Genomic DNA, 26685 nt, shown 5'->3' with positions numbered 1-26685 from the left:
GAAGAAAAGATGATGAAATTCAACTGCAGCAAAATTTAATAAGACAAGAAGCATCAACGTTGAAGAACATGCAAATTGGATCAGGTGATATTTTGACAAACGTAATATTCTGTTCTGATCAACATATTATAATGTGTGCAGATCGCGAGTCACATGTTTCAGGCCGACCCTGACTCCTTGACCTCCTCGTCCACCTCGCAAAGTTTGTGGCAGTAGTACTTGATGTACTTCTCGTGGCCTTCCACCATGTACGTCTGAAACAAACATCGCAAAACAGGATGCAACCACAAATGCAATAAGCAAACGAATCAATTCATATTCAACCTTCCAAGCTAAAATACAATCCCGTAGTACTGTCTAAGTTCAAACATGTTGATCACACACACACGCACATCACCTACATACACACACAAACACACACATACACACACATACACACACACTTACACACACACACATACACTTACACACACACACACACGCACATACACATACACACACAAACACACACACACACACACACACACACATACGCACACACACACACTTACACACACATACACACACACTTACACACACTTACACACACATACACACACACACACGCACACACAGATATATACACACACACACACATACATACACACACACACACACACACGCACACACACACACATACACACACACACACACGCATACAAACACGTTTCGATTAAAAATGATTGTCATTGTGTGAGCTTAAAAAGTAAACATTTAGTGTTTTTTTTTAGAGTTCCCATAATTATTAATAAAATATTAAAATGTCAGTAATAGACTCAATGGCGGTCTGTGGGTTTCGCTAGTAAAATATTGACTCAATTCATCTCCGCGATGACTGGTTTTCATGTGTTGATCTTTTTTGTTTCAGGCCGAAACAATCACTAAATGTATTAGAATAGGTTCACGAGGCTTGTTGTTCTTTGTTTGTGTGTCTGTTTAATGGTGTGTTTGTCTGTCTGTATATGTGACGATAAGATAATTACCTTCAAGCAGTTTTGTTCGCAGTTCTCTTCCCTGACAGTTTCTGCAAATGGAGTAAACACTGCTAATTAGGCAAGAGACAATTCCTGTCTGATGACACTTCAACTCGACAAGACACGGTTCACTGAACATACTTCAGCATGCTAAAGGAGAGAGAGAGAGAGAGAGAGAGAGAGAGAGAGAGAGAGAGAGAGAGAGAGAGACAGAGACAGAGACAGAGACAGAGAGAGAGAACTCGAACTCGAAAACTTTATTACAGAGGGATGGTAGCATTAGGTCCATATGGTCCTTTCTTACAGCTAGTCCCTACAAAAAACACACATGAAACAAAGAACAAATATGAAGAATGAAAACATTTAAACAAAAAATCAAATAAAACAAAATTATGCAGGGAAAAGTATAACAAAATAAAAATAAAAAAAAGAGAGAGAGAGAGAGAGAGAGAGAGAGAGAGAGAGAGAGAGAGAGAGAGAGAGAGAGAGAGAGAGAGAGAGAGAGAGAGAGAGAGAGAGAGAGAGAGAGAGAGAGAGAGAGAGAGAAGACAAGACAAGACAACATCGTTATTATCGAGGATAATAGATAAGCAAGAATATATATGCTTTTTTACATCCAGCCCTTGCCCTAAGATAGGGTCAATAGGAACAGAAAACAATATAATCAAAGAACTATCACAATAAACTTAACACATTATAACGGTATATATATATATATACAGATATATAAATGTGAAAATAATTGTCGTACTGCATTTTAAATACAATTGTCAATGATAAAAAGTGTAAATGTTAAACATAACTTGATTTAGATCTGCATTGTATTATATTTTGTTTTACATGTACATACATGTTAAATGAAATGATAAACCATATAGCACTTGTTTAGTTGCATTATGTGTGACATATAATGTTTTTTTAAGCGGTATGTGTTTGTTTTATGTTTAAGATAAATTGTCAGTAAGTTTCATAGGACCGCACCCGAATAAAGAATGCTTGATTTGAAAAGGCCAATACTTGGAGTCGGTGTTATGATTTTTAGCCTGTTATAATTCAAAATGAAATGATCACGTAATGTCTCAAGTGCATACCCTGACATCACTGTATGCATTATAACACCTTTATTATACATTAATCTTTGTTGAAATGGTAATACTTCCACATTTTTATAATCAGATTCTGAAGCAGTGTGATTTTGTAACACAATAAGCTTAACTGCTCTTCTGTGGAGACTAGCTAAAGGTTTCAAAGCATGCATTAGCACTTGCACAATCCCATACAGTGGATGCATAATCAATATTTGACAAAATGGGATTGTAAAAAAAGATATTTCTCGAGTGAAGATTCAAGAAGTGTTTTGGAGAGAGAGAGAGAGTAGAGCAAAAATGTGGAGATTCCGCGAATTCGGCAATTTCATGAATTGGGCACGACATACACACTGATGTGGTCACTCACCGTTGCTTGGCCTTGGGCAGTCGTCACTGAAACTCAGCCTGGCCGCGTAGTCGAAGTCAACAGAGCCAGGTTGTATGACACATGCATAATCACCTACGTTGCCCGGGTTGACCTTCCAACAGAAAGCAATTCCAAACAGGTTGTGGTCTTAGAATAACGGCTATGGCAGCAGCAGAAGTAGCACCTCCATCACCACCACCACCATCAACAACAACTTCAACAACGACAGCATCAACAACAACAGAAACGACATTATTTTTCCCTCCTACGCTCCTTTTGATTCTAACATACACGCGCGCGCACACACACACACACACACACACACACACACACACACACACTCACACACACACTAACACATACACACACACTAACACATACATACACACACACTAACACATACACACACACTAACACATACATACACATACACACACACACACACACTAACACATACACACACACACACTAACACAGACACACACAGACACACACACACTAACACAGACACACACACACACACACACACACACACACACACACACACATACACACACACACACATACACACACCCACACATACACACACCCACACATACACACAAACACACACACATACACACACACACTAACACAGACACACATACACACACTAACACAGACACAGACACACACACACACACACACACTAACACAGACACACACACATACACACACACACACACAAGTCTTCAAGCGTCAGCCCCCTTACAGTGTCTAAAGTGTAGGTGTAGTATTCCCTGCAGTTGTCCGTGCAGGAACACAGCTGAGGATCGCTGGGAATGTCCGGGTCGACTCCCCCGTAAGGATTAACAGCCTTCTCTGTGAATCTGTATGTGACATTATAATCCTTATCATTAACAACCTTCTCTGTGAATCTGTATGTGACATTATAATCCTTATCATTAACAACCTTCTCTGTGAATCTGTATGTGACATTATAATCCTTATCATTAACAACCTTCTTTGTGAATCTGTATAGATTGACATTATAACCCTTAGTAATAACGACCTTCTCTGTGAATCTGTATGTGACAGTTGAACCCTTATGATTAACGACCATCTCTGTGAATCTATATAGAGTGATATTATAACCCTTATCATTAACAACCTTCTCTGTGAATCTGTATGCAGGGCCGGACCAAATGAGTTGTAAGGGGGGGGGTTCCTCCTTTTTTGGGGGGGGGGGGCAAATCAGCGAAGTAGCGAAGCCACAAGCGCGCGCCTGCAAAGCAAGCGCGCGAACTAGGGGGGGTCCGGGGGCATGCTCCCCCGGAAAATGTTTGAAAAACGGTTAAAATCTGTGCAATCTGGTGCATTCTGGGCCTTGTTTTGAGGGTTAAGAGCAGCATTGTGGGGGGGGGGGGGTACCTTTTTCTCATCGGATTTCACATTGAATAAAATTTGTTAGAGACACACACAACATTAAAAAAAAAAAAAAAAAAAAAAAAAACACTCAAAGCAAGGTACATGCTTTTTCCAGGGGGGGGGGGGGGTTCCGGAACCCATGGAACCCCCCCCTGGGTCCGACCCTGGTATGTGACATTATAACCCTTATCATTAACAACCTTCTCTGTGAATCTGTATGTGACAATATATCCCTTATCATTAACAACCTTCTCTGTGAATCTGTATGTGACATTATAACCCTTATCATTAACAACCTTCTCTGTGAATCTGTATGTGACATTATAACCCTTATCATTAACAACCTTCTCTGTGAATCTGTATGTGACATTATAACCTTTATTATAAACAACTTTCTCTGTGAATCTGTATGTGACATTATAACCCTTATCATTAATAACCTTCTCTGTGAATCTGTATGTGACATTATAACCCTTATCATTAACAACCTTCTCTGTGAATCTGTATGTGACATTATAACCCTTATCATTAACAACCTTCTCTGTGAATCTGTATGTGACATTATAACCCTTATCATTAACAACCTTCTCGGTGAATCTGTATGTAACATTATAACCCTTATCATTGACAACCTTCTCTGTGAATCTGCATGTGACATTATAACCCTTATCATTAAAAACCTTCTCGGTGAATCTGTATGTGACATTATAACCCTTATCATTAACAACCTTCTCGGTGAATCTGTATGTGACATTATAACCCTTATCATTAACAACCTTCTCTGTGAATCTGTATGTGACATTATAACCTTTATTATTAACAACCTGCTCTGTGAATCTGTATGTGACATTATAACCTTTATTATAAACAACTTTATCTGGAAATCTGTATGAGTCATTATAACCCTTACGATTAAAGCCTCAGTAAGCCTCCCGTAAACCATTAGTTTCTGGTAACATATACTGTCAGGCTTTTACACACAGTACAACAATCCTTTTGTTTAAACACTTACTGCTAGAGAACATCCTAGGTGCCCTCCAATACTAAATTGACAGCTTGTAACACAAACATTCTTAAATCATGAAAATAATTCTTTTTTCATCAAGACAAGATCAGTACTATTCGAAGTTTTGAAAGTTTGAAAAAAAGGAAGCCGGAGGCGGAATAGGGCTTTAACAACATTCTCTTGGAATATGCAACGCAACCTTCCTTGAATAGTCAATCCTCGACCTAGGAATGTTACGTTTCAAGAGAAAAAAACCAAAAACAATTCGTGTAGGAGTGTTTGGATGGGGGGGGGGGGGGGGTGGGGGCGCCTTCATACATTTAAAGCATGCAGGCATTTTGGTTAGATAAAGAGCATAAAAGTGTATTTGTGTTGACTTCCTTATTTGAATAACTTATTCCTGATTCGTGCTTCATACAAACTTTAAAACTGCCAGTGATATTCAGGGCTCAAAAGAAATAGAAGGAATGACGGGACAGAGCGAGAGAACAACCAGGGTCAAATAACAAAACGCACAGACAGGCTTTAACCCCATGCAATAAACACAAACACCCAGCAGATAGAGAAGGTGTTAAATTAATAAAATCAATACAAATTGCTGTATTTCATAATGTATGTGATGAGCTTTCATGTTTTCCATTCCACAAAACAAAGATGAAAGCCATGTCTAAGCCCAATGCTCTCCACGTCACGGTCGCCTCGTCAAAGCATAATTATTACAGTCCTGTTCGGCATCTGAGCGGTTCTCGCGAGATATACGCGAGACATACTCTCTGTTATGCTTCGAATACCACTAGAACTTCGGCTATCGGCCTTCGCAGATCTCGCGATAAAGCCGTACCACATGCTTTGCTTTGCTTTGAAGTTTGCGAGAGTTTGACATTTCGATAGGGTCTGCAAAACATGCGGCTATAGGTAGGACGTCAGCCGCGCTTCTGCCAAGATAAACTCCAGACTGAATGCCTCCCCGCCAATTTGAAGGGGTACAATTGTGACCCTCCACCACGGAATGAGTCGCATGTCACCTTTGCATGATTTTCATATTTTTACATTTTCCTAAAGAGGTTTTCATGCTCTATCCAGTGGTGAAAACCGTTTTAGAAAAGAGCGAAAACTGTTTGAGTTATAAGCCTGTGACTAAGGTGACCCTCACACTGTTACCAGACACTCCCCGGACTTATATTAAGCCTAGCGCAGAACCGCGCGAGGTGACATGCGACTCATTTCGTGGTGGAGGGTCACAATTAGAGAAAAGCATAATCTAGGTCTTGTAAGTAAAGCAGACTTGGGATGAAATTCGATAGATTTTACTCCAACATTTGATTTATTCGCAAACGCACCGTGTGGTTACGTCCCTTCCATGAGAACAGAGAAATTCTGATAATTATGAAGCAAATGTCGAAGTCAAAATACCATTTTCCACCACGAATTAGATTCCATGGGTAGAATACGGGGTCCAAAGTTCGATTAGCAGCACTTTGGAAGGGAGGGGAATAGTCGGTATGGAGTTGGTGTGAGATAAACAAGTCCGGCTGACGTCCTGCATACAGCCGCGTGTGTCTGATATCATACCTTCCTCCGTTGACCCCCGCCGTCGCCTCCGCTAGAAGAATGCTCCCCGTGTAATCGACATCCGTGTAGCCTGTCGACCATACAGCCTTCGTGGGCCCCCACACGTAAAACAGCTGCACAGACGTGACATGATAAGGAACCTTGCACTGTATCTTGGCGCGACAACGATCCGCGTTGACACTTTCCGTGTGGATGTTGATCCGAACTGAAATGAAAATGACAATGACAATGACAGTGACAATGGCAATGACAATGACAATGACAGCTGTGACAATGGCAATGACAATTACAATGACAATGACAGTGACAGTGACAGTGACAATGACAATGACAGTGACAATGACAGTGACAATGACAATGACAATGACAGTGACAATGACAATGACAATGACAGTGACAGTGACAATGACAATGACAATGACAGTGACAATGACAATGACAATGACAATGACAATGACAATGACAATGACAATGACAATGACAATGACTGTGAATGCCCCTGCTAAGGAGCCTTCTGTGTATTTAGATTCTTTTTGTTTTGCTTGTGTTTTTTAGTCTTGCTTCTAGCTTGACTCGCATGCGACTTTCCGTGGTGGTGGCTTTCCCTTTTTGTTCTTTCACTTTTATTATCTTATTTCACTTTTGTCCCTATTTGTTCCCATTTTGCAGCCACCTCTGTAGGTTCGCGTGCGGGTCTAGCTCGCTCTTTATCCTCTAGTTTTCTTTTTTAAGTATGAGCGTCCTGGTACGAACTTTGTTTTGTTTTAATGACGTTAAATATTGTAACGAACTAATTTATAAACAAGGTAGTGTGGCCGGCGTTTTTCTGATATTAATTTCATGTGCCTGTATGGCTCACGCTGGACAGCCTATGGAGTTTTTCCCCGGAGAGCACGGGACGCATGTTTTGCAACAGTAATATTGTAGTAACGCGCAGTAATTTTTAGTTCACCTCTGTGGTGGATAGCCTGTATTCGTCGTCACTTACTGGGAAGCCGTTCACGGAACAAGATGTTTTAGGATAGATAGATTTTTTTGCTCTGTTCCGGGGCCCAGTGTTTTCTGCCAGCCTCCAGTTTTGTTTTAAGTTATTTTGTAGTTCAGGTTCAGTTGCTCGCCTTGAGTCTGTTTTAGATTTTTGATGCTGTCAAAGGCGAGTATCCATTTCTGACTATGTTTCTTTTATTTACCGAATTCGTGTAATTTTCGTTTTGAATCTTTGTTTGTTATGACTTTCTGTCCGTTTCTTTGTCTTCTGTCCGTTTCTGTGTCTTCTGTCCGTTTCTTTGTCTTCTTTCCGTCTCTGTGTCTTCTGTCCGTTTCTTTGTCTTCTTTCCGTTTCTGTGTCCTACGTTTATTCTATGTAGGGGTTTTCTAACATATTTTTGTCTTGGTGATTTTTTATTGATTTGCCGCCATCTTGTTTCGGCCGCCATTTTGTCGTCCATCTTTGATGTTTATGTTTTTAGGACACCTTTGATGTTTATGTTTTTAGGACACCTTTGATGTTTATGTTTTTAGGACACCTTTGATGTTTAGTTTGATGTTTCGAATTCTAAGTTTAGTTTTTTCTTTTCTATCAGTTTCCACCGCTCCGCGCTTCTCGCTCACCGCTCCGCGCTTCTCGCTCACCGCTCCGCGCTTCTCGCTCCATGCTCCACGCTTCACACTCTACTGTTCTGCACTCTCACTAAGCTAGTTCTTTCTACTTCACATTTTAGCTTTAATTCGCTTTCTAAACTTAGATTAGTTTTTCCGCCACGCTCCTATATAGGTTACTTAGCCTCTCCATAGATTTATGTTTAGCCTTTTATATATTGATATTATGAGCTGATTCCGAATTACTATGACATCGACATATTCACAATAAACTTTAATTAATGTTCCAATTCTAGTGTTCGTTTTGTTTTGTGAGCGCGTCGGTTCTTTATAGCACCAAAATTACATCCTCCAGAATTTATATAAGCCATCACAAAATCTTACAGCTACTCAAGGGCAAGCACAGTGGAAACTTTGATATTTTTTGGAACATTTTGGATTGTTTTCGAGAAAGAACTTTATGAACTTTTGTAGGCCTGTGATTAGGGCCACTGACTTTTGAACTTCTTATCCTTACGAATCTTGTGAAGAGATCATGAACCTTTTGTCTTAAAGGAACTGTGTTTCGTATCTAGCGAACAATATTTTAATTTATTTTTGTCGGGCCCAGAGCAGAGCAACTTAGGCATTATTTTAGGTTTGTTGACCATAGCATTGCACACTTCGTACTTCGTATTTTCTTCCCCTCTAGTGAGTGACCCGAGGTGTGCCGTTTTGAATTTTGTTTCTCTATATTTCGCAAGTCTTTGTTAACCTCTACGTTTTCACTTGACTTAAAGTATGGATGAGAAATTACCTTCTCATGAGAGTGCCGAGCTATCCCCTTACACTTTGAAGGTAGAGAGGGATGAACATTTTGCTTCGGACACTGATAGTCGTAAGAATGAAGGCGACCGTGATGGCGCTCAGGGAGAGACTCTAGCTGAACCCACTCAGACCCAAGACACTTTGAATTCAGATAACTTTCCCTCTCAAGCTGAACATTCTCCTACACAGGAAGGTTTAGGAACTGAGCCCTCCCAACAGGCTGCAAGTGCAGAGCATCTCGCTCAGCGAAGTAGAGAAGAAAGAGGCCCCGCCATTGTTAGGGCTAGACTTAATGCTGAGGTGAGGGAACTGTCAGACAAGTACTGGGCCATAAGCCGAGCTCATAAGAATATGATCAGCGAGTTGTGCACAGCCTTTAGGGAGACACCACACAAAAGAAGAGCCCTTAAAGCTCGTAAAATAACCCTCTGTGAGCACCTAGACGAGCTAAATGTAGCGAACTCGAGGCTTTGTCAAGTGGCTGAAAGTGATGTAGCTATAGAAGAGGATCTGAGCGATATGCACATGCAAACGGAGACGCTCAAAGAACAATATCACAGACTCTTTCCCAAGTTAGACCCGTACGCCTCCAGCTCGGACTTGACTTCCACAGTCGCTTCTGGAGGTGCTAGAGAGGTTTCTCTAGATGCTTCTTTGGCGGTTAGCGCAGCGAGATTTAAGTCCCAGCAAATGGTCGCAGATGAAAGGGCTAGACAAGAAGAGACTCTTTTGCTTTTAGAGGAGAAGGCTTCTAGGTCTAAAGCTTTGGCAGCAGAGAAGAAGGCAGAGTTGGAAAGAGAGTTGGAGAGGTCTATAGCTTTGGCTGCTGAGAAGAAGGCAGAGATGGAAAGAGAGTTGGAAAGAGAGTGTGCTCGTTTAGAGAGAGAAGCTCAAGATGAAAGGTTAGCTTTGAAGAAAAAAGAAAAGGAAGTTAAGGCTGCACTAGAGAGGGTGGAGAGAGAAGGCAAGATGCAAGAAGAGCATGACGTTTTTAAGATCATTAAAACTGACATAGAAGACCAGCAAAGGGCTAGAGAAAGATTCATGCCCCAACTACCTCGTGACAGCCCCATTGATAGGTACCTAGGTACTCACAACCCCCTGCATGTAGGTACACACATAGAGAGCATAGGAGATGTGGCGGTAGGGTATGATAGGCACACACAGCACACACAAGATACATATAAGCCTGCGACAGCCGACACCTACGCCCGCCCGCGTCACCAGCCGGCAGCCAACACCCTCGTCTCTGGGCAACATCAGCCTGCGGCAGCCAAGCCTGGACTCCCGCCACTTCAGCAGCCCACGGAGGTCAGGGCTTATGCCCCTTCGCATCTCCAGTCGGCCGCCGAGGATATCCGCGACACTCTTCGAGGCATCTCCAGGACCCTTGCCCAACCTGTCTCCGCTTTTCACCCACTTCCAGCAGCGGTCACAGCCACGGCTCCTACCACTACGACGATGACTACAGCCACCACGATGACGACAAGAGTCGGAGGCCAATTCGCGACCTCCTTTCGGCCTCAGTTTGTCAAAGCTGAGATTCCAAGCCACGAAGATCGTCCTCGCCAGATCTACGCGCCTTCCCGTTTCCCTCACAAATCCCTCAATCCATCAGCGAGACCTTTTCCCGGGCCTTTCCCTGGTCCTTTTCCTGCCATGACCTCCCGAGAGTCTCCGACCTATGTGCCAAGCTTTGCATATGGGCCTTCTGTCATGCATCCTCCCATGCAAACGCAGCAATATGACCACGCTGCAAGCTTTGCTCCTGACACGGACTACACACAGCATGGTTTTCAAGAGGCTCCGGTCACGAGCCCTTCAGACGTCTACTACGGGCAAGATGCATACCTTCCTCAGATGCAAGGTCAACCAGCGCTCTCCGAGGGTTCTGCCCTAGCTCGTACTCTAGCTGAGGCTCTCCTGATCAACAGGTTACCGACGCAGGAGCCCACTACGTTTTCAGGAGATCCTTTGACGTACCCTCTCTGGAGGTCCTCATTCACTCTTTTGATTGAGCGGCAGGGCGTTTCTGCAGAGGAAAAGCTCCTCTACTTGGAGAAGTACTTGGACGGTCCGGCGAAGGATGCGGTCAAGGGACTCTTTCTGATCAGGGATGCCCAGGCCTATCAGCAGGCCCTTCAGACGTTGGAGGAAAGGTTCGGCAGTTCTTTCGTCGTTGCCAGAGCCTTCCGAGAGAAACTAGATGTATGGCCGGTAATCAAACCCAAAGATGGACAAGCCCTCCGCGCCTTCTCGGACTTTCTTGGACAATGCCTTGTGGCGAGCCGAGTGATAGGCCAGCTACAGAATCTGGAAGACCAAGCCTATCACAAGACACTCATGAGCAAGCTTCCAGATTGGTTGGTGAGAAACTGGGTGCGGAAAGTAAACAAGACCAAGAACGAGAAGAAACGCTACCCTACCTTTGAGGAGTTGTCAGCTTTCATCAAGACAGAGGCAGACATCCTTTGCGAGCCCCTTTTCTCCTCCAGCAAATCTGCCGCCTCTTCCACCTCACAGACCGCCAGTTCAGCAGTCCCCAAGAAAACATCGTACAGTACGGATTGTTCTACTACATCTGCAGGTCAAGAGTGTGACAAATGTCTTTGTGGGCATCACGCGAAAACTGTCCTGAATACGAACTGCGACGAAGTCTGTCCCTTTTGTGCCGTTCGTTTTCCGACCAGCTCTTCTTCTCATCCTCTACTCAGATGCCAGAGGTTCGATGAGATTCCCGTTGAGGACAGGAAACACTTCATGTACGAAGCGTCCTTGTGCTTTTCCTGTGCCAGAAAGACTGACCATAGAAGTGTAGACTGCACTACCAGGGCGATATGCGACAAGTGCCAAGGCCCACATCTCACTATGCTGCATGGAGCGCCCAGCTACAGGAAGAAGATGCCCAATCAGCAACGGAATGCCCGGGGACCGCCAGATTCTTCAAGGTTTGTCTGTATCAGTCAAGATGCCCGTGTTTCTGCCTCTGGATCAGCATTCGCGACAACCAACAAGTCGGACAGACCAGTCAGAGCTACCATGATTGTTCCGGTCAGAGTTTCGACGAAGGAGAATCCCACGGTAGAGCATACGACATACGCGCTGCTTGACACCATGTCTTGCATCTCCTTCGTTACTGAATCTTTGAGTGACAAGCTGAACACTCATTCCGAGCCAGCGTCATTGAGGCTGAACACTATGACTTCTCAGAACACTCATATCGAATGTCAGAGAGTGACCGGATTGTGTGTCAAGGCCCTCAACTCCAATGTTTCCCACAACCTGAAAACGCTCTACACGACGGACCATCTCACCAATGACACTGAGAACATACCAACATCAGAGACTGCTCGTAACATCAAGCATTTGAGTCATATTGCCAGCGAGATTCCCCCGTTGCTCGAAGGCTGCACTCCCGGGTTGTTGATTGGCTACGATCATGCAGAGCTATTCATGCCAGAGAGAGTCATCAAGGGAGACCCATACGCCGTTCTCACACCGTTGGGTTGGACGATACTGGGACAAGTGTCGCCAAAACAGTCTGTCCATGACGTGATGCACGTGTCTCTAACAGAACATTGTCTCAGCGAGTACGAAGGTGAATCAGTCGCTTCCGTATATCGCACGACACTCGCCGAACCCAGAATCTCCGACCCTCTCCATGTCATGGAAAGGATTTTGACCAGACCACAACGAAGAAGACCACGACGAACAAGAAAGTGGCTCCTTCCCCAACGTAACGTTGCTGTCGGAGATGTCGTCGTGCTACGTGACGAAGCCGTATGCAGAGCAGATTGGCCTCTTGGACTCGTGACGGAGGTTCGCCCCAGCGACGATGGACTCGTGCGAACCTGCAAGCTGAAGACTGTCAAGGTCACCTCGAAGACGAGCCATTCCACTTTCTACTACTGGCGCCCCATCTCTAAGCTGACCGTGCTGGTGAAGGCAGACCCGGACACTCAATGACTTTCCCAGTGAACTTTACTGTTTTCGACAGACCGTTTGTGCATGTTTTGGTCTGACGTAATCCGTTCGCTTTTTTGACAGGTGGCGCTGTTTTGATTTGGGGAGAAAATTTCGTCTTAATGCAAATATTTTTTTTTGTGACTTTGTGGTTTCTCTCCATATATATGTTTTTGGTTCCGCATTTTGGAACGAAAGCTCTTGGCAGAGGCAAGCGCTTAATGAATCGGTTTGTTTAGTCCTTCCCGCGTGCGGATGCCTGTGCTTATGATTAAGAAGACTGAAGATGTTTTTCTTTTGTATTCTTTTGTAGGTTGCGACTACAGTCTTTCATACTGAGTTGCGGGTTATGTAAAGGTGTAAGAATAATGTTGACACGATATGTTGACAGTGACGGACCGACGAAATATGATGTTACATTTGTTGAAAGAACACGTGTGATTTTTTAGATTGAGACTCATAGAGAGTGCGTTTCGAACAGCTACGTTTTGGACAATGCCAAAAGGATTCTGTAACGTTTCGGATTTTTGTATTTTGAACCACGTATGAGAGTGCGTTTCGAACAGCTACGTTTTGGATAATGCCAAAGGATTCTGTAATGTTTCGGATTTTGTTTTTGAACCACGTATGTATTCGATGATTTTTGTTTTTTTATGTCGACTTTTGTAAAGACTAAGATGTCTTCGAGGGGGGAATGTGAATGCCCCTGCTAAGGAGCCTTCTGTGTATTTAGATTCTTTTTGTTTTGCTTGTGTTTTTTAGTCTTGCTTCTAGCTTGACTCGCATGCGACTTTCCGTGGTGGTGGCTTTCCCTTTTTGTTCTTTCACTTTTATTATCTTATTTCACTTTTGTCCCTATTTGTTCCCATTTTGCAGCCACCTCTGTAGGTTCGCGTGCGGGTCTAGCTCGCTCTTTATCCTCTAGTTTTCTTTTTTAAGTATGAGCGTCCTGGTACGAACTTTGTTTTGTTTTAATGACGTTAAATATTGTAACGAACTAATTTATAAACAAGGTAGTGTGGCCGGCGTTTTTCTGATATTAATTTCATGTGCCTGTATGGCTCACGCTGGACAGCCTATGGAGTTTTTCCCCGGAGAGCACGGGACGCATGTTTTGCAACAGTAATATTGTAGGAACGCGCAGTAATTTTTAGTTCACCTCTGTGGTGGATAGCCTGTATTCGTCGTCACTTACTGGGAAGCCGTTCACGGAACAAGATGTTTTAGGATAGATAGATTTTTTTGCTCTGTTCCGGGGCCCAGTGTTTTCTGCCAGCCTCCAGTTTTGTTTTAAGTTATTTTGTAGTTCAGGTTCAGTTGCTCGCCTTGAGTCTGTTTTAGATTATTGATGCTGTCAAAGGCGAGTATCCATTTCTGACTATGTTTCTTTTATTTACCGAATTCGTGTAATTTTCGTTTTGAATCTTTGTTTGTTATGACTTTCTGTCCGTTTCTTTGTCTTCTGTCCGTTTCTGTGTCTTCTGTCCGTTTCTTTGTCTTCTTTCCGTCTCTGTGTCTTCTGTCCGTTTCTTTGTCTTCTTTCCGTTTCTGTGTCCTACGTTTATTCTATGTAGGGTTTTTCTAACATATTTTTGTCTTGGTGATTTTTTATTGATTTGCCGCCATCTTGTTTCGGCCGCCATTTTGTCGTCCATCTTTGATGTTTATGTTTTTAGGACACCTTTGATGTTTATGTTTTTAGGACACCTTTGATGTTTATGTTTTTAGGACACCTTTGATGTTTAGTTTGATGTTTCGAATTCTAAGTTTAGTTTTTTCTTTTCTATCAGTTTCCACCGCTCCGCGCTTCTCGCTCACCGCTCCGCGCTTCTCGCTCACCGCTCCGCGCTTCTCGCTCCATGCTCCACGCTTCACACTCTACTGTTCTGCACTCTCACTAAGCTAGTTCTTTCTACTTCACATTTTAGCTTTAATTCGCTTTCTAAACTTAGATTAGTTTTTCCGCCACGCTCCTATATAGGTTACTTAGCCTCTCCATAGATTTATGTTTAGCCTTTTATATATTGATATTATGAGCTGATTCCGAATTACTATGACATCGACATATTCACAATAAACTTTAATTAATGTTCCAATTCTAGTGTTCGTTTTGTTTTGTGAGCGCGTCGGTTCTTTATAGCACCAAAATTACATCCTCCAGAATTTATATAAGCCATCACAAAATCTTACAGCTACTCAAGGGCAAGCACAATGACAATGACAATGACAATGACAATGACAATGACAATGACAATGACAGTGACAATGACAATGACAATGACAATGACAGTGACAGTGACAATGACAATGACAGTGACAATGAAAATGACAATGACAATGACAATGACAATGAAAATGACAATGACAGTGTGCCATCATGATGTACTATGTGGACATGTTTTTGTAAGAGTCACGAGGTGTACGCACATGTGCAGGGTCTTACCGTAAATGTGTGTTGTTGTTTTTGTTTGTTTGTTTGTTTCTTTCTTTCTTTCTTTCTTTCTTTGCTTCACAATCATTTAAGAAGGATAACAGTAAAACATAGAAGGTTCCTTAAAACACAGATTATTTCACCGGCGTTACCTAAAATCAGGTTGGAACAAAAATTCTGACATCTTTCAACAGGTTAAATCTGTGGTCTATTTATGACTATCCGGGGCTTCGAGTCTGACAAGATATGGCGGAAAATCATGTACAGAATTCTATAAAGCAAACACTACCCGAAACCCCATCTATACGGCGTGTATGACCTTGAGAGCTTTAGTCAACGCTTGAATTTTGCAGAGGTAACATCCGGTTTGCTCTCTCAGAGCTGGGCAAACTTGTCAAGAAGGTTCGAGCAGAAAAAATAAATGACTTGGCAGGGATTCGAACTCAAGGCCTCGGGGCCTCGAAATGTCGGGGCCGATGTCTTAACCGCTAGGCCACTCCACCAGTGTTGTCAAAAATAGAAAAAAATGATAATTGTATATCATTCTACGCTTGAATTACCATTCATGCGTTGCAAAAACGTAAAAATTGCCGTTTAAATTTGCCTTTACTTGCAAACATGTTTCACGGAATCGCAGTACATGTTTACACCGTCATACTACACGACATTCGCGCCATGCAAATAGCTGCGATATATCTTTTCACAACATGCAAGAAAAATTACAAGAACAGTAATTGAATCTCACCAAAGCTCTGTGCAGTTGAAAACAGACATCACAGAAATAGTTATACATGTATTCACTTCTGAACAGTGGGCGGATAGAGATATAAATCATGCTGCTTCAAGAATAACATAACATGAATTCATATCAATGTTTTTCCTTCTTTTTCTCAATTGGCGCAGTAGCCTAGTGGTTAGGACATCAGACACGAAGTCTCGAGGTCGAGAGTTCGAAAGGAAAAGAAAAGCCAAAAAAAGAATTTCAAGTGGCAGCCCAAAATAATGTTCGACCTGTTGCCAGGCCTTCCTCAGGGGTGTGTAATTCTGCGAGACGCCAATTAATTATATATGTATGTGAAAAATTACAAAGAGTGTCCATATATGAAGCATACCTGTCTCGTCGCACACTCCGTCCTGAGAGCAGCGACGTCTCTGGACGGGTGCTGGACCTTTGCAGTGTTTGGTCAGACAACGTTCGGGTCGACGCTCCTGTACACATCCCTTGCACTGCTCCGGTGACCAGTTACCAAAATTTTCCCACACCCCGCCCACTGTCCACAACACACACGGAAAGGAAAAAAGAGATAGGTCTTGTGGTTTGTTCTGTAGTCAATCCAAATCAATAAAAACATCTATCAATTAATTAATCAATCAATCAGTCAATCAATCAGTCAAACGATCAATAAATAAATCAATCAATCAATCAATCAATCAATTAACCAATCAATCAATCAACAAATCAATTCATCAGAAAACCAATCAACAACAAAACAACTTAATCAACAGATGAATAATCCAGCATATAAATCAACCAATCAATCAATCAATCGATCTCATAGTCAACGTGCATGTGCCTGTGAATCATACCTGTAACCCCTCCCCCACTCCCCTCATCTGCCCAGGCCAGTGTATAGAGCGCGCATTCTCCACTCTGACCACGCGTTAGTACGTGCCACTGTGCCAAGAAACTGAACTGTCACCAGTCTTGCTTTATGGTACAAGTGTATGCGCACCCCATATATCGGAACTGATGATACGTATAGTATGTGTACGTGCGCCGAGTGTGAGTGGATACGTGTGTGTGTTTGTGAGTGTGTGTGAGTGCCAGCGTGTGTACGTTTGTGTGTGTTTGTGGGGGTGGAGCGTGTGTGCGCGCACGCGCGTTTGTGTGCGTGTGTGCGTGGATGATTGGGTGGGGGTAGTGTTATGTGTGCGTGGGTATGTGTACGTGTGTGTATGTGTGTGTGTGTGTATGTGTGTGTGTGTGTGTGTGTGTGTGTGTGTGTGTGAGTGTGTATGTCTGTGTGCGATTGAGTTGTGTGTGTGCATGTGAACGACCGGGGATAAGTGTCGTGTTTCGACGCATGCCCGCGTGCGAATCTTTTCATTGCTTTAAATACTTAGATTCGACTTTGCCGTGTCAAACCACTGTTAACATGTAATGTATCCAAAGCTTTGTCAACATCGTTGTAATACAAGTATGTATAGTCTTATAGTGAATGCATAATACTTTTGTTTATATGTCTTCACCCTTGCCATGGTCACTTCGTTTTACCTTCTCATTTTTCATGATCGTACCGGCTACATCAACTTAACTTACACCACATCGTCCAACTCTTGTGTTAATACTTTAATACTTTAATACTCAAAATAATGTACATAGCTGTGCCTAATTCAAATGCTACTCATATTTCACCCTGCTGTATAACACATGCAATATTGTGTATTTGACGTAGAATGTCTTCACAGCCATCCGTGTGACCTATTCACTTACCCGATAATCATATCACCTTCGTATCCATTTACTTTACTTTGTCTTGAAAACACATTTATTCTTTATTCTTCCTTACTCTCCTTCTTACTTGTGTTCTGTATAAAGTCATGCTCTGTTTCCCCAGAGGCTATGTGAGAGCTAGCCTCTGTCCCTTGTGCAGCCACTTTTCCCGTTGTTCGGCGTGGGGTAGAGTACCACCGTTTCGGCCCTGGATTTTAAGCATGTACTTCAGAGATGCCATTACCTAAATGCCTGTTGATTTTCTAACTTCCAGGGCTAGAATCGGTGGTTTCTGTTCCAAGGCGGCAACTCTCTCACAGAAAGTATTATTTTACAATGTTCTTGATGCTTGTATAGCAATAGCCATAGTTGTTAGAAGAGGAAATGGTGTGAACTTAGCTATTGTATTATGGTCTCTACACTTCGTCTATAGTTACAGTCCCAACGAATCGCGACAAAATAACTCTGAAAAGGACTCAGTAAATACTAGCAACCGTGAAGTACGCTCGATTCCCATAAGTACGCTGTTTTGTTTTGTAATATTAGTTTTTTTAGTCTTGAAACTGATGTTATGTGGGGACATTAATCCAAATCCGGGACCAGTTTCTCCGTTAGAAAAAGGTGAACTTATAGTAGCACACTTAAACACCAGAAGTTTGAGGAACAAACTTGATATTGTGGAAAGTGAAATTAGAGATTTTGACATAGTAACTTTATCTGAGACTTGGTTACCTGCTGGTAAGATGCAAGACCAATTTAATATTAATGGTTTCCATCCACTTGTGCGGAGAGACAGACCAGACGGAGCACACGGTGGTGTGGCAATATATGTTAAAGATTACTTATGCTGTAAAGAGAGAACAGATCTTTTGATTCCTAACCTTGAAGCCACATGGATCGAAACCAAATTGAATCAAGAAACTATATTGATAGGCTCGTTTTACCGGCCTCCTAGTGCCCCTGTTGCTTATTGGCAACTGATCGATTCTTCTATTAAACAAGTTATGGCCACCCCTCACAAATTTATAATTCTTGGTGATTTTAATTCCGATTTTAATGACAACCCACCAAAGCAACTCACAGACATTTTGTATCTGAATAGCTTAAAGCAACTAGTTACAAGTCCCACACGGATAACTGAAGATACGTCCACCTGTATCGACCTGATTATTACCCCAAGCACTGACATTGTTGATAAAGTAGAAGTTATTCCTCCCATTTGTAGTGATCACTCCGTACCAGTCGTTTATTTAAAGCATCATTTGAAGAAAAGATCACACTCAAAAAGAACGATTTTAGATTATAGCAAACTAGACGGTCAAAAGTTAATAGTTGAGTTACAGAAAATTGATTGGTCAAACATAGTGACTTTAGAAGATATTCATACCGCAGCTTCTCTTTTTTCGGAGCAGTTGTATTCGATCGTGAAAACCTGCTTGCCTGTCAAGGAAGTCACCATTCGGGAGGGAGACACACCCTGGATCACATCATATATTTTGAAATTAAAAGACCGAAAAAGATTTATTCATACTATTGCTGTGCATGTAGACACACCACAAGCTTGGGAACTCTTTCGTAAGATAAGGAACCAATACACAGATGCTATTCGAACGCGAAAGAAACAATATTTAGAGGAACTTGACCGGTCCGTATCTGATCCAAAGAAATTTGGTCAGAAGCAGTGGTGGAAGTTAGTTAACAGGTTTATGGCAAAGAAAGGCTCAGACCAAAACGAAATCCCGCCACTAACAGTTGATTGTAAAACCTATTTTGAAGACCAGGAAAAGGCTGAATTATTTAATATGTCTTTTGTTAAACAATCAGAAATAAACGACACAGACGATAATGTTCCCGATATAGATAATGCTGATTTTTTTGTCGACGATATGGTCGTGACTTCTGAAGAAGTGAAAAGTGTAATAGAAAGTCTTGATACATCTAAAGCTGTCGGGCCTGATAAAATTCATAATAAGATTCTTATTGCAAGTTTACCTATAATAGCAGAACCTCTATCTATTTTATTTACAAGATCATTAAATGAGGGCGTATTTCCAAGCATATGGAAAACAGCACACATAACACCGATATTTAAAAAGGGGGATAAAGGAGACTGTTCAAATTATCGTCCCATCTCACTCTTAAGCTGCGTAGGTAAAGTCCTTGAAAAATGTGTTCAGAAACATGTGTTTGATTATTTTGTATCGAATAACATAATCACACCTTCCCAGTCTGGTTTTATTCCCGGTGACTCCACTGTGTACCAGTTAACATGCCTATATAACGACTTTTGCAAGTCACTCGACGACAGCATTACTGTCCAGACAATCTTTTTCGACATTTCCAAAGCATTTGACAGAGTCTGGCACAAAGGTCTTTTGAGAAAGTTATTTGCACTAGGGATTCGAGGTCAGATGTTTAATTGGTTGCAAAACTATTTAACTGATCGAAAACAAGCAGTGGTGCTTAAAGGAAGTATGTCTAGCTACTTACCTGTGCAAACAGGCGTTCCACAAGGCTCTATTCTAGGACCTCTCCTTTTTCTGGTTTACATTAACGACATAGTTGATAACGTTGAATCCATTATTAAACTGTTTGCCGACGATACAAGTATGTATTTAAGCCTGGAAAATTCTCAGATGCGAACAGATATTTTTAACTCAGATCTTGAAAAAATCGACCAGTGGGCTAGTCAGTGGAAAGTTAAATTTAATCAAAGTAAAACAAAACTTCTGAATATAAGCAGGAAAAGGAATCCAGATTACATCCCTTTGAACTTCGGTGGCACAATTTTACAAGAAACTGAAAGTCATAAACATCTTGGTATTATTATTCAGAATAACGGTAAGTGGGAGTTACATATTAAATCTGTTATAGCAAAATGCCGTACGCTAGTAGCTTGCTTACGATCTTATAAATATAGACTAGGCAGAAAAGCTTTAGAAACAATGTATAAATCCTTCATATTGCCACATTTTGATTATGCTGATGTTCTCTGGGACAACTGCCCTAAGGAGTTAGCCACCGAGCTCGAAAGTATTCACTTAGATGCAATTCGAACCATTGTTGGAGCAGTCCGCGGTACAAGCCATCAAAAATTGTACGATGAGTCAGGCTTTATTTCATTACTAGAGAGGCGAAAACGTCATAAATTGATATTATTTCACAAGATCGTTCACCGCAAGGTGCCAAACTACTTATTAGCGATATTGCCACCATTGATATCAACTAATAACCCATATCACCGGCGCAGACCTCTAGACAGGAAAGTTCCATCGTTTAAAACTGAATTATATAGAAACTCATTTCTCCCATCTACTACACAACTCTGGAATTCTTTACCAGACTATATAAAACTTAGTGATTCCCTAAGTGAATTTAAGCACTTTTTGTCAAAAAACGATTTAAGTCCGCCGTGTTATTTTTATTCTGGAGATCGCATGTCACAAATAATTCACTGTAAGCTCAGGTTATATATAAGTGATCTCAATAACGATCTAGTGAGACGTCACGTTGCTACAGATGCATCTTGTGACTGTGGATTCCCGTCCGAATCCGTACAACACTTCATATTCGATTGTCCAAATTATCGCGAAGCACGTCAAGAAACTATACATACCCTCCCTAATCACACAATTCACCTCCCCCACCTTTTAAACGGAGACAGACAGTATTCTTTAGATTTGAACAGGAAATTTTTTTCCACCGTACACTCGTTCATTGAACGTTCAGGCCGCTTTGGGTAAGTCAGAATAAATGCTCTACAAGCCGGACAACAACTTAAACTTCTGCACATCTCCTACCCATCCCTCTTCTTTTATTCATCTTCTTTCCCTCCTTCCTTCCTTTACTGTCTTTCTTTATAATCATTATGCAACGTTCATTACGTTATTAATAGATTTGGTTTATTGAGACAAATTTTTCACCCGTTACCGCCTTATGTTGTAATGTCATGCAGGAACACCACTATAAGCTTCTAGCTTGTTGCTGTTTCTGTGAACTTTGTATACATGTCATGATTGTAACCTTTGTTAAAATAAACTTATGTTTAAAAAATAAAAAAAAAAATCAATCGATCGACCGATTGACCGACCGATCGCTCGATCGCTCGATCAATCAATCAATCAATCAATCAATCAATCAATCAATCAATCAATCAATCAATCAATCAATCAATCAGTCAGTCAATCACCTTGCGTGCTGCAGTATGGGCAGGCTTTACAGCAGCTATCAAAAGCGAGGGTAGTTCTACCCACGTAGAGCAACGTTTGCTTCCCTTTCCTTACTCGGGTCTCGCACATATATTCACCCAGGTTCTTCTCTTGGACCTGTTCACAAGCAAAAAACAAAACAAAAATATTAACGTATTGTCAAGCTACATCTGGATTAGACCCCAATGTTGCATGTTTATGCATGCCTATGTTGGATCTGATCAAACAAAAAAGTCACTCGGTCCATACGCCCTTGTACTTGTACTTTCGTTGCTATTGGGTGAAATGTCTAGAAAAAAAGGATAACAACAACAACGACACTCCTCCTTCTTCTCCTCTTCCCCCTCCTCCACTTCCTCGTCCTCCTCCTCGTCCTAATCCTCCTCCTCCTCCTTATCTTCATCATTATCATCATCATTATCATCATCATTATCATCATCATTATCATCATCATTATCATCATCATCATCATCACCATCATCATCAGCTGCAGCAGCAGTAGCACCACCACCACCACCACCTCCCCCACCACCACCACCACCACCACCACCACCACCACCACAACAACAACAACAACAACAACAACAACAACAACAACAACAACAACAACAACAACAACAACAACAACAACAACAACAACAACAACAACAACAACAACAACAACAACAACAACAACAACAACAACAACAACAACAACAACAACAACAACAACAACAACAACAACAACAACAACAACAACAACAACAACAACAACAACAACAACAACAACAACAACAACAACAACAACAACAACAACAACAACAACAACAACAACAACAACAACAACAACAACAACAACAACAACAACAACAACAACAACAACAACAACAACAACAACAACAACAACAACAACAACAACAACAACAACAACAGCATACCGGGTAAATGAAGTAGGTTGTGGTATCCATACAGGAAACCGTCCCCAAACACACTGGCGCCAGGTTCTTAGTAAAAAAAGCCCCGGCGTTGGACATCTGGACATGATCACGAAACATCATCTTGGACTGGTCATCTGCCTCGGCCAGAAGTGTGTGGATCCTGGTCTGGTTCCTTGCCGTCTCGTGGTACAGTCTGACGGACATAATGTCCGAGCCCTCTGGCAGTTTGTCCATCGCACATTTCATTTTGGCAAGACAGCCATCGCCACCGTCAAAGCCAGCTTCTGGGTATATCGCCATGTCGCCTTCAAAAAACAGTGGCTTTCTCATTCAGCAAGCAATTAAGTAAGAAGAAATAGAGAATAAAAGAAAGAGACACAAAAGAAAAAAAGAATAAAAGAAAAAAACTAAAAAAGAAAGAAAGAAAGAAAGAAAGAAAGAAAGGTAAAGATCATACGGAATCAGTTTTACCTCCAGTTATCTTTTCTTTCTCGGGGTCAGTTTTACCTCCAGTGTTCTTTTCTTTCTCGGGGTCAGTTTTACCTCCAGTGTTCTTTTCTTTCTCTGGGTCAGTTTTACCTCCAGTGTTCTTTTCTTTCTCGTGGTATGTTTTACCTCCAGTGTTCTTTTCTTTCTCGGGGTCAGTTTTACCTCCAGTGTTCTTTCCTTTCTCGGGGTCAGTTTTACCTCCAGTGTTCTTTTCTTTCTCGGGGTCAGTTTTACCTCCAGTGTTCTTTCCTTTCTTGGGGTATGTTTTACCTCCAGTGTTCTTTTCTTTCTTGGGGTATGTTTTACCTCCAGTTATCTTTTCTTTCTTGGGGTCAGTTTTACCTCCAGTGTTCTTTCCTTTCTCGGGGTCAGTTTTACCTCCAGTGTTCTTTCCTTTCTCGGGGTCAGTTTTACCTCCAGTGTTCTTTCCTTTCTCGGGGTCAGTTTTACCTCCAGTGTTCTTTCCTTTCTCGGGGTCAGTTTTACCTCCAGTGTTCTTTTCTTTCTTGGGGTATGTTTTACCTCCAGTGTTCTTTCCTTTCTCGGGGTCAGTTTTACCTCCAGTGTTCTTTTCTTTCTTGGGGTATGTTTTACCTCCAGTGTTCTTTCCTTTCTCGGGGTCAGTTTTACCTCCAGTGTTTTTTTCTTTCTTGGGGTATGTTTTACCTCCAGTGTTCTTTCCTTTCTCGGGGTCAGTTTTACCTCCAGTGTTCATTTCTTTCTTGGGGTCAGTTTTACCTCCAGTGTTCATTTCTTTCTTGGGGTCAGTTTTACCTCCAGTGTTCTTTTCTTTCACGGGGTCAGTTTTACCTCCAGTGTTCATTTCTTTCTCGGGGTCAGTTTTACCTCCAGTGTTCATTTCTTTCTTGGGGTCAGTTTTACCTCCAGTGTTCTTTTCTTTCTCGGGGTCAGTTTTACCTCCAGTGTTCATTTCTTTCTCGGGGTCAGTTTTACCTCCAGTGTTCATTTCTTTCTTGGGGTCAGTTTTACCTCCAGTGTTCATTTCTTTCTCAGGGTCAGTTTTACCTCCAGTGTTCTTTTCTTTCTCGGGGTCAGTTTTACCTCCAGTGTTCTTTTCTTTCTCGGGGTCAGTTTTACCTCCAGTGTTAATTTCTTTCTCGGGGTCAGTTTTACCTCCAGTGTTCTTTTCTTTCTCGGGGTCAGTTTTACCTCCAGTGTTCTTTTCTTTCTCGTGGTATGTTTTACCTCCAGTGTTCTTTTCTTTCTCGGGGTCAGTTTTACCTCCAGTGTTCATTTCTTTCTCGGGGTCAGTTTTACCTCCAGTGTTCATTTCTTTCTTGGGGTCAGTTTTACCTCCAGTGTTCTTTTCTTTCACGGGGTCAGTTTTACCTCCAGTGTTCATTTCTTTCTCGGGGTCAGTTTTACCTCCAGTGTTCATTTCTTTCTTGGAGTCAGTTCTACCTCCAGTGTTCTTTTCTTTCTCGGGGTCAGTTTTACCTCCAGTGTTCATTTCTTTCTTGGGGTCAGTTTTACCTCCAGTGTTCTTTTCTTTCACGGGGTCAGTTTTACCTCCAGTGTTCTTTTCTTTCTCGGGGTCAGTTTTACCTCCAGTGTTCATTTCTTTCTTGGGGTCAGTTTTACCTCCAGTGTTCTTTTCTTTCTCGGGGTCAGTTTTACCTCCAGTGTTCATTTCTTTCTTGGGGTCAGTTTTACCTCCAGTGTTCATTTCTTTCTCAGGGTCAGTTTTACCTCCAGTGTTCTTTTCTTTCTCGGGGTCAGTTTCACATCCAGTGTTCTTTTCTTTCTCGGGGTCAGTTTTACCTCCAGTGTTCTTTTCTTTCTCGGGGTCAGTTTTACCCTCAGTGTTCTTTTCTTTCACGGGGTCAGTTTTACCTCCAGTGTTCTTTTCTTTCTCTGGGTCAGTTTTACCTCCAGTGATCTTTTCTTTCTCGGGGTCAGTGTTACCTCCAGTGTTCTTTTCTTTCTCGGGGTCAGTTTTACCCTCAGGGTTCTTTTCTTTCTCGGGGTCAGTTTTACCTCCAGTGTTCATTTCTATCTCGGGGTCAGTTTTACCTTCAGTGTTCATTTCTTTCACGGGGTCAGTTTTACCTTCAGTGTTCTTTTCTTTCACGGGGTCAGTTTTACCTTCAGTGTTCTTTTCTTTTACGGGGTCAGTTTTACCTCCAGTGTTCATTTCTTTCTTGGGGTCAGTTTTACCTCCAGTGTTCTTTTCTTTCACGGGGTCAGTTTTACCTCCAGTGTTCTTTTCTTTCTCGGGGTCAGTTTTACCTCCAGTGTTCTTTTCTTTCTCGGGGTCAGTTTTACCTCCAGTGTTCTTTTCTTTCTCGGGGTATGTTTTACCTCCAGTGTTCTTTTCTTTCTCGGGGTCAGTTTTACCTCCAGGGTTCTTTTCTTTCTCGGGGTCAGTTGTACATGTACATGTATGGGTTTTAAGCTCATGGGTGCTTTCTTTTTCTCTCAATGGTATCACACTCCGAGGGCTAACTTCAGCCCAGAGCGAAACGAAAAGCAGACAAAGTAAAGTCAATTTCAGCATTTTGCAACGATCACAAAGCGGCAGCGACTCTGTCTGTCTTCAACACGAATTAGAAAGAAGAATTCACGTCTTAAGTTGTGAGAATGTTTTTACGTCTGATTCAAATGTTAGATGATGTAACTGGTGCTGTCTGTAGTTCAGTCCGAGAGGCTGTGTTGAAATCTGGTCCTGCGCCTGGTGTGTTTATAATCACAGATGTTTGGTTTCAAGCGAACGTGGCTGATGCCGACTGGATGACTCTTGTTTGACGCATGCGTGTAGATTGTGAATATAGAGGTTGCGTGGAAGACGTGAACGACACACTTTATTTTGATTACGTACGTACACTCTTCAAAAAAGGTTAAGGATCGGTTGAAAAAAACGGATCTAATTATGAAAAATTGCCAAAAAATTAAACATTGACATAATAATTAAAAGATTAATGTGTTGGAATTAAAAAAATGAACAATGAGTCTTGACCTAGAATTTTGTTTGGCAGGCAGAGTTATTTCCCTTTGTGGGACTTCTGAAAAGCTTCTGCATTTTGGAAGAAAAAGGTTTTTATTTTATAGCCCCATGAAATTTGCGGAACTCATGCCAGGGCAAAAGGTTGTGATGCACGTGGTACAACAGGGTCCTGGCTATGAACATCGCTCACCAGCTTGTGTTTAAAGGTTGACACGCTGACACAATTATGCACAGTAGCAACATGCCCCCACGAAGAAAACTGAGCGATTTGGATAGAGGAAGGGCAATAGGATGGCTACAAGACAGTGTTGCTGCCAGGCAAGTGGCTCAGAGGCTTGCAGTGGCTCCCTCTGTCATCA

General features: G+C 42.0%; 1 protein-coding gene across 1 annotated transcript; it reads right to left on the bottom strand.

Moving 5' to 3' along the window:
- Positions 1-13: 13 nt before the first annotated feature.
- Positions 14-24100, bottom strand: LOC138980776 (uncharacterized). The gene is made up of 10 exons (XM_070353672.1): positions 23344-24100; positions 22873-23177; positions 22054-22072; positions 17836-17955; positions 16366-16524; positions 6454-6658; positions 3220-3337; positions 2469-2580; positions 1023-1063; positions 14-254 (listed from the first exon to the last, which is right to left on the bottom strand). The coding sequence occupies exons 1-10, from the start codon at positions 24074-24076 to the stop codon at positions 159-161; spliced, it is 1908 nt and encodes a 635-aa protein (XP_070209773.1). The 5' UTR covers positions 24077-24100; the 3' UTR covers positions 14-158.
- Positions 24101-26685: the final 2585 nt, after the last annotated feature.

Source organism: Littorina saxatilis, linkage group LG11, assembly GCF_037325665.1.
Source record: "Littorina saxatilis isolate snail1 linkage group LG11, US_GU_Lsax_2.0, whole genome shotgun sequence".
In the NCBI taxonomy this organism is placed as follows: domain Eukaryota; kingdom Metazoa; phylum Mollusca; class Gastropoda; order Littorinimorpha; family Littorinidae; genus Littorina; species Littorina saxatilis.
The sequence above is the reverse complement of the archived record's forward strand: the minus strand, read 5'-3'. Positions and strand labels throughout refer to the sequence as shown.

Bases quoted from the DNA above. Each gene is read 5' to 3' on its own strand.
- LOC138980776 (XM_070353672.1), bottom strand. From the start codon at position 24,076: ATGAACACTGGAGGTAAAACTGACCCCGAGAAAGGAAAGAACACTGGA. The intron at 6,659-16,365 runs GTATGCTTCATA...TTTTCATTTCAG, and splicing joins CGGAGTGTGCGACGAGACAG to TTCGGATCAACATCCACACG. The intron at 255-1,022 runs GTAATTATCTTA...TGTTTGTTTCAG, and splicing joins GCGAACAAAACTGCTTGAAG to ACGTACATGGTGGAAGGCCA.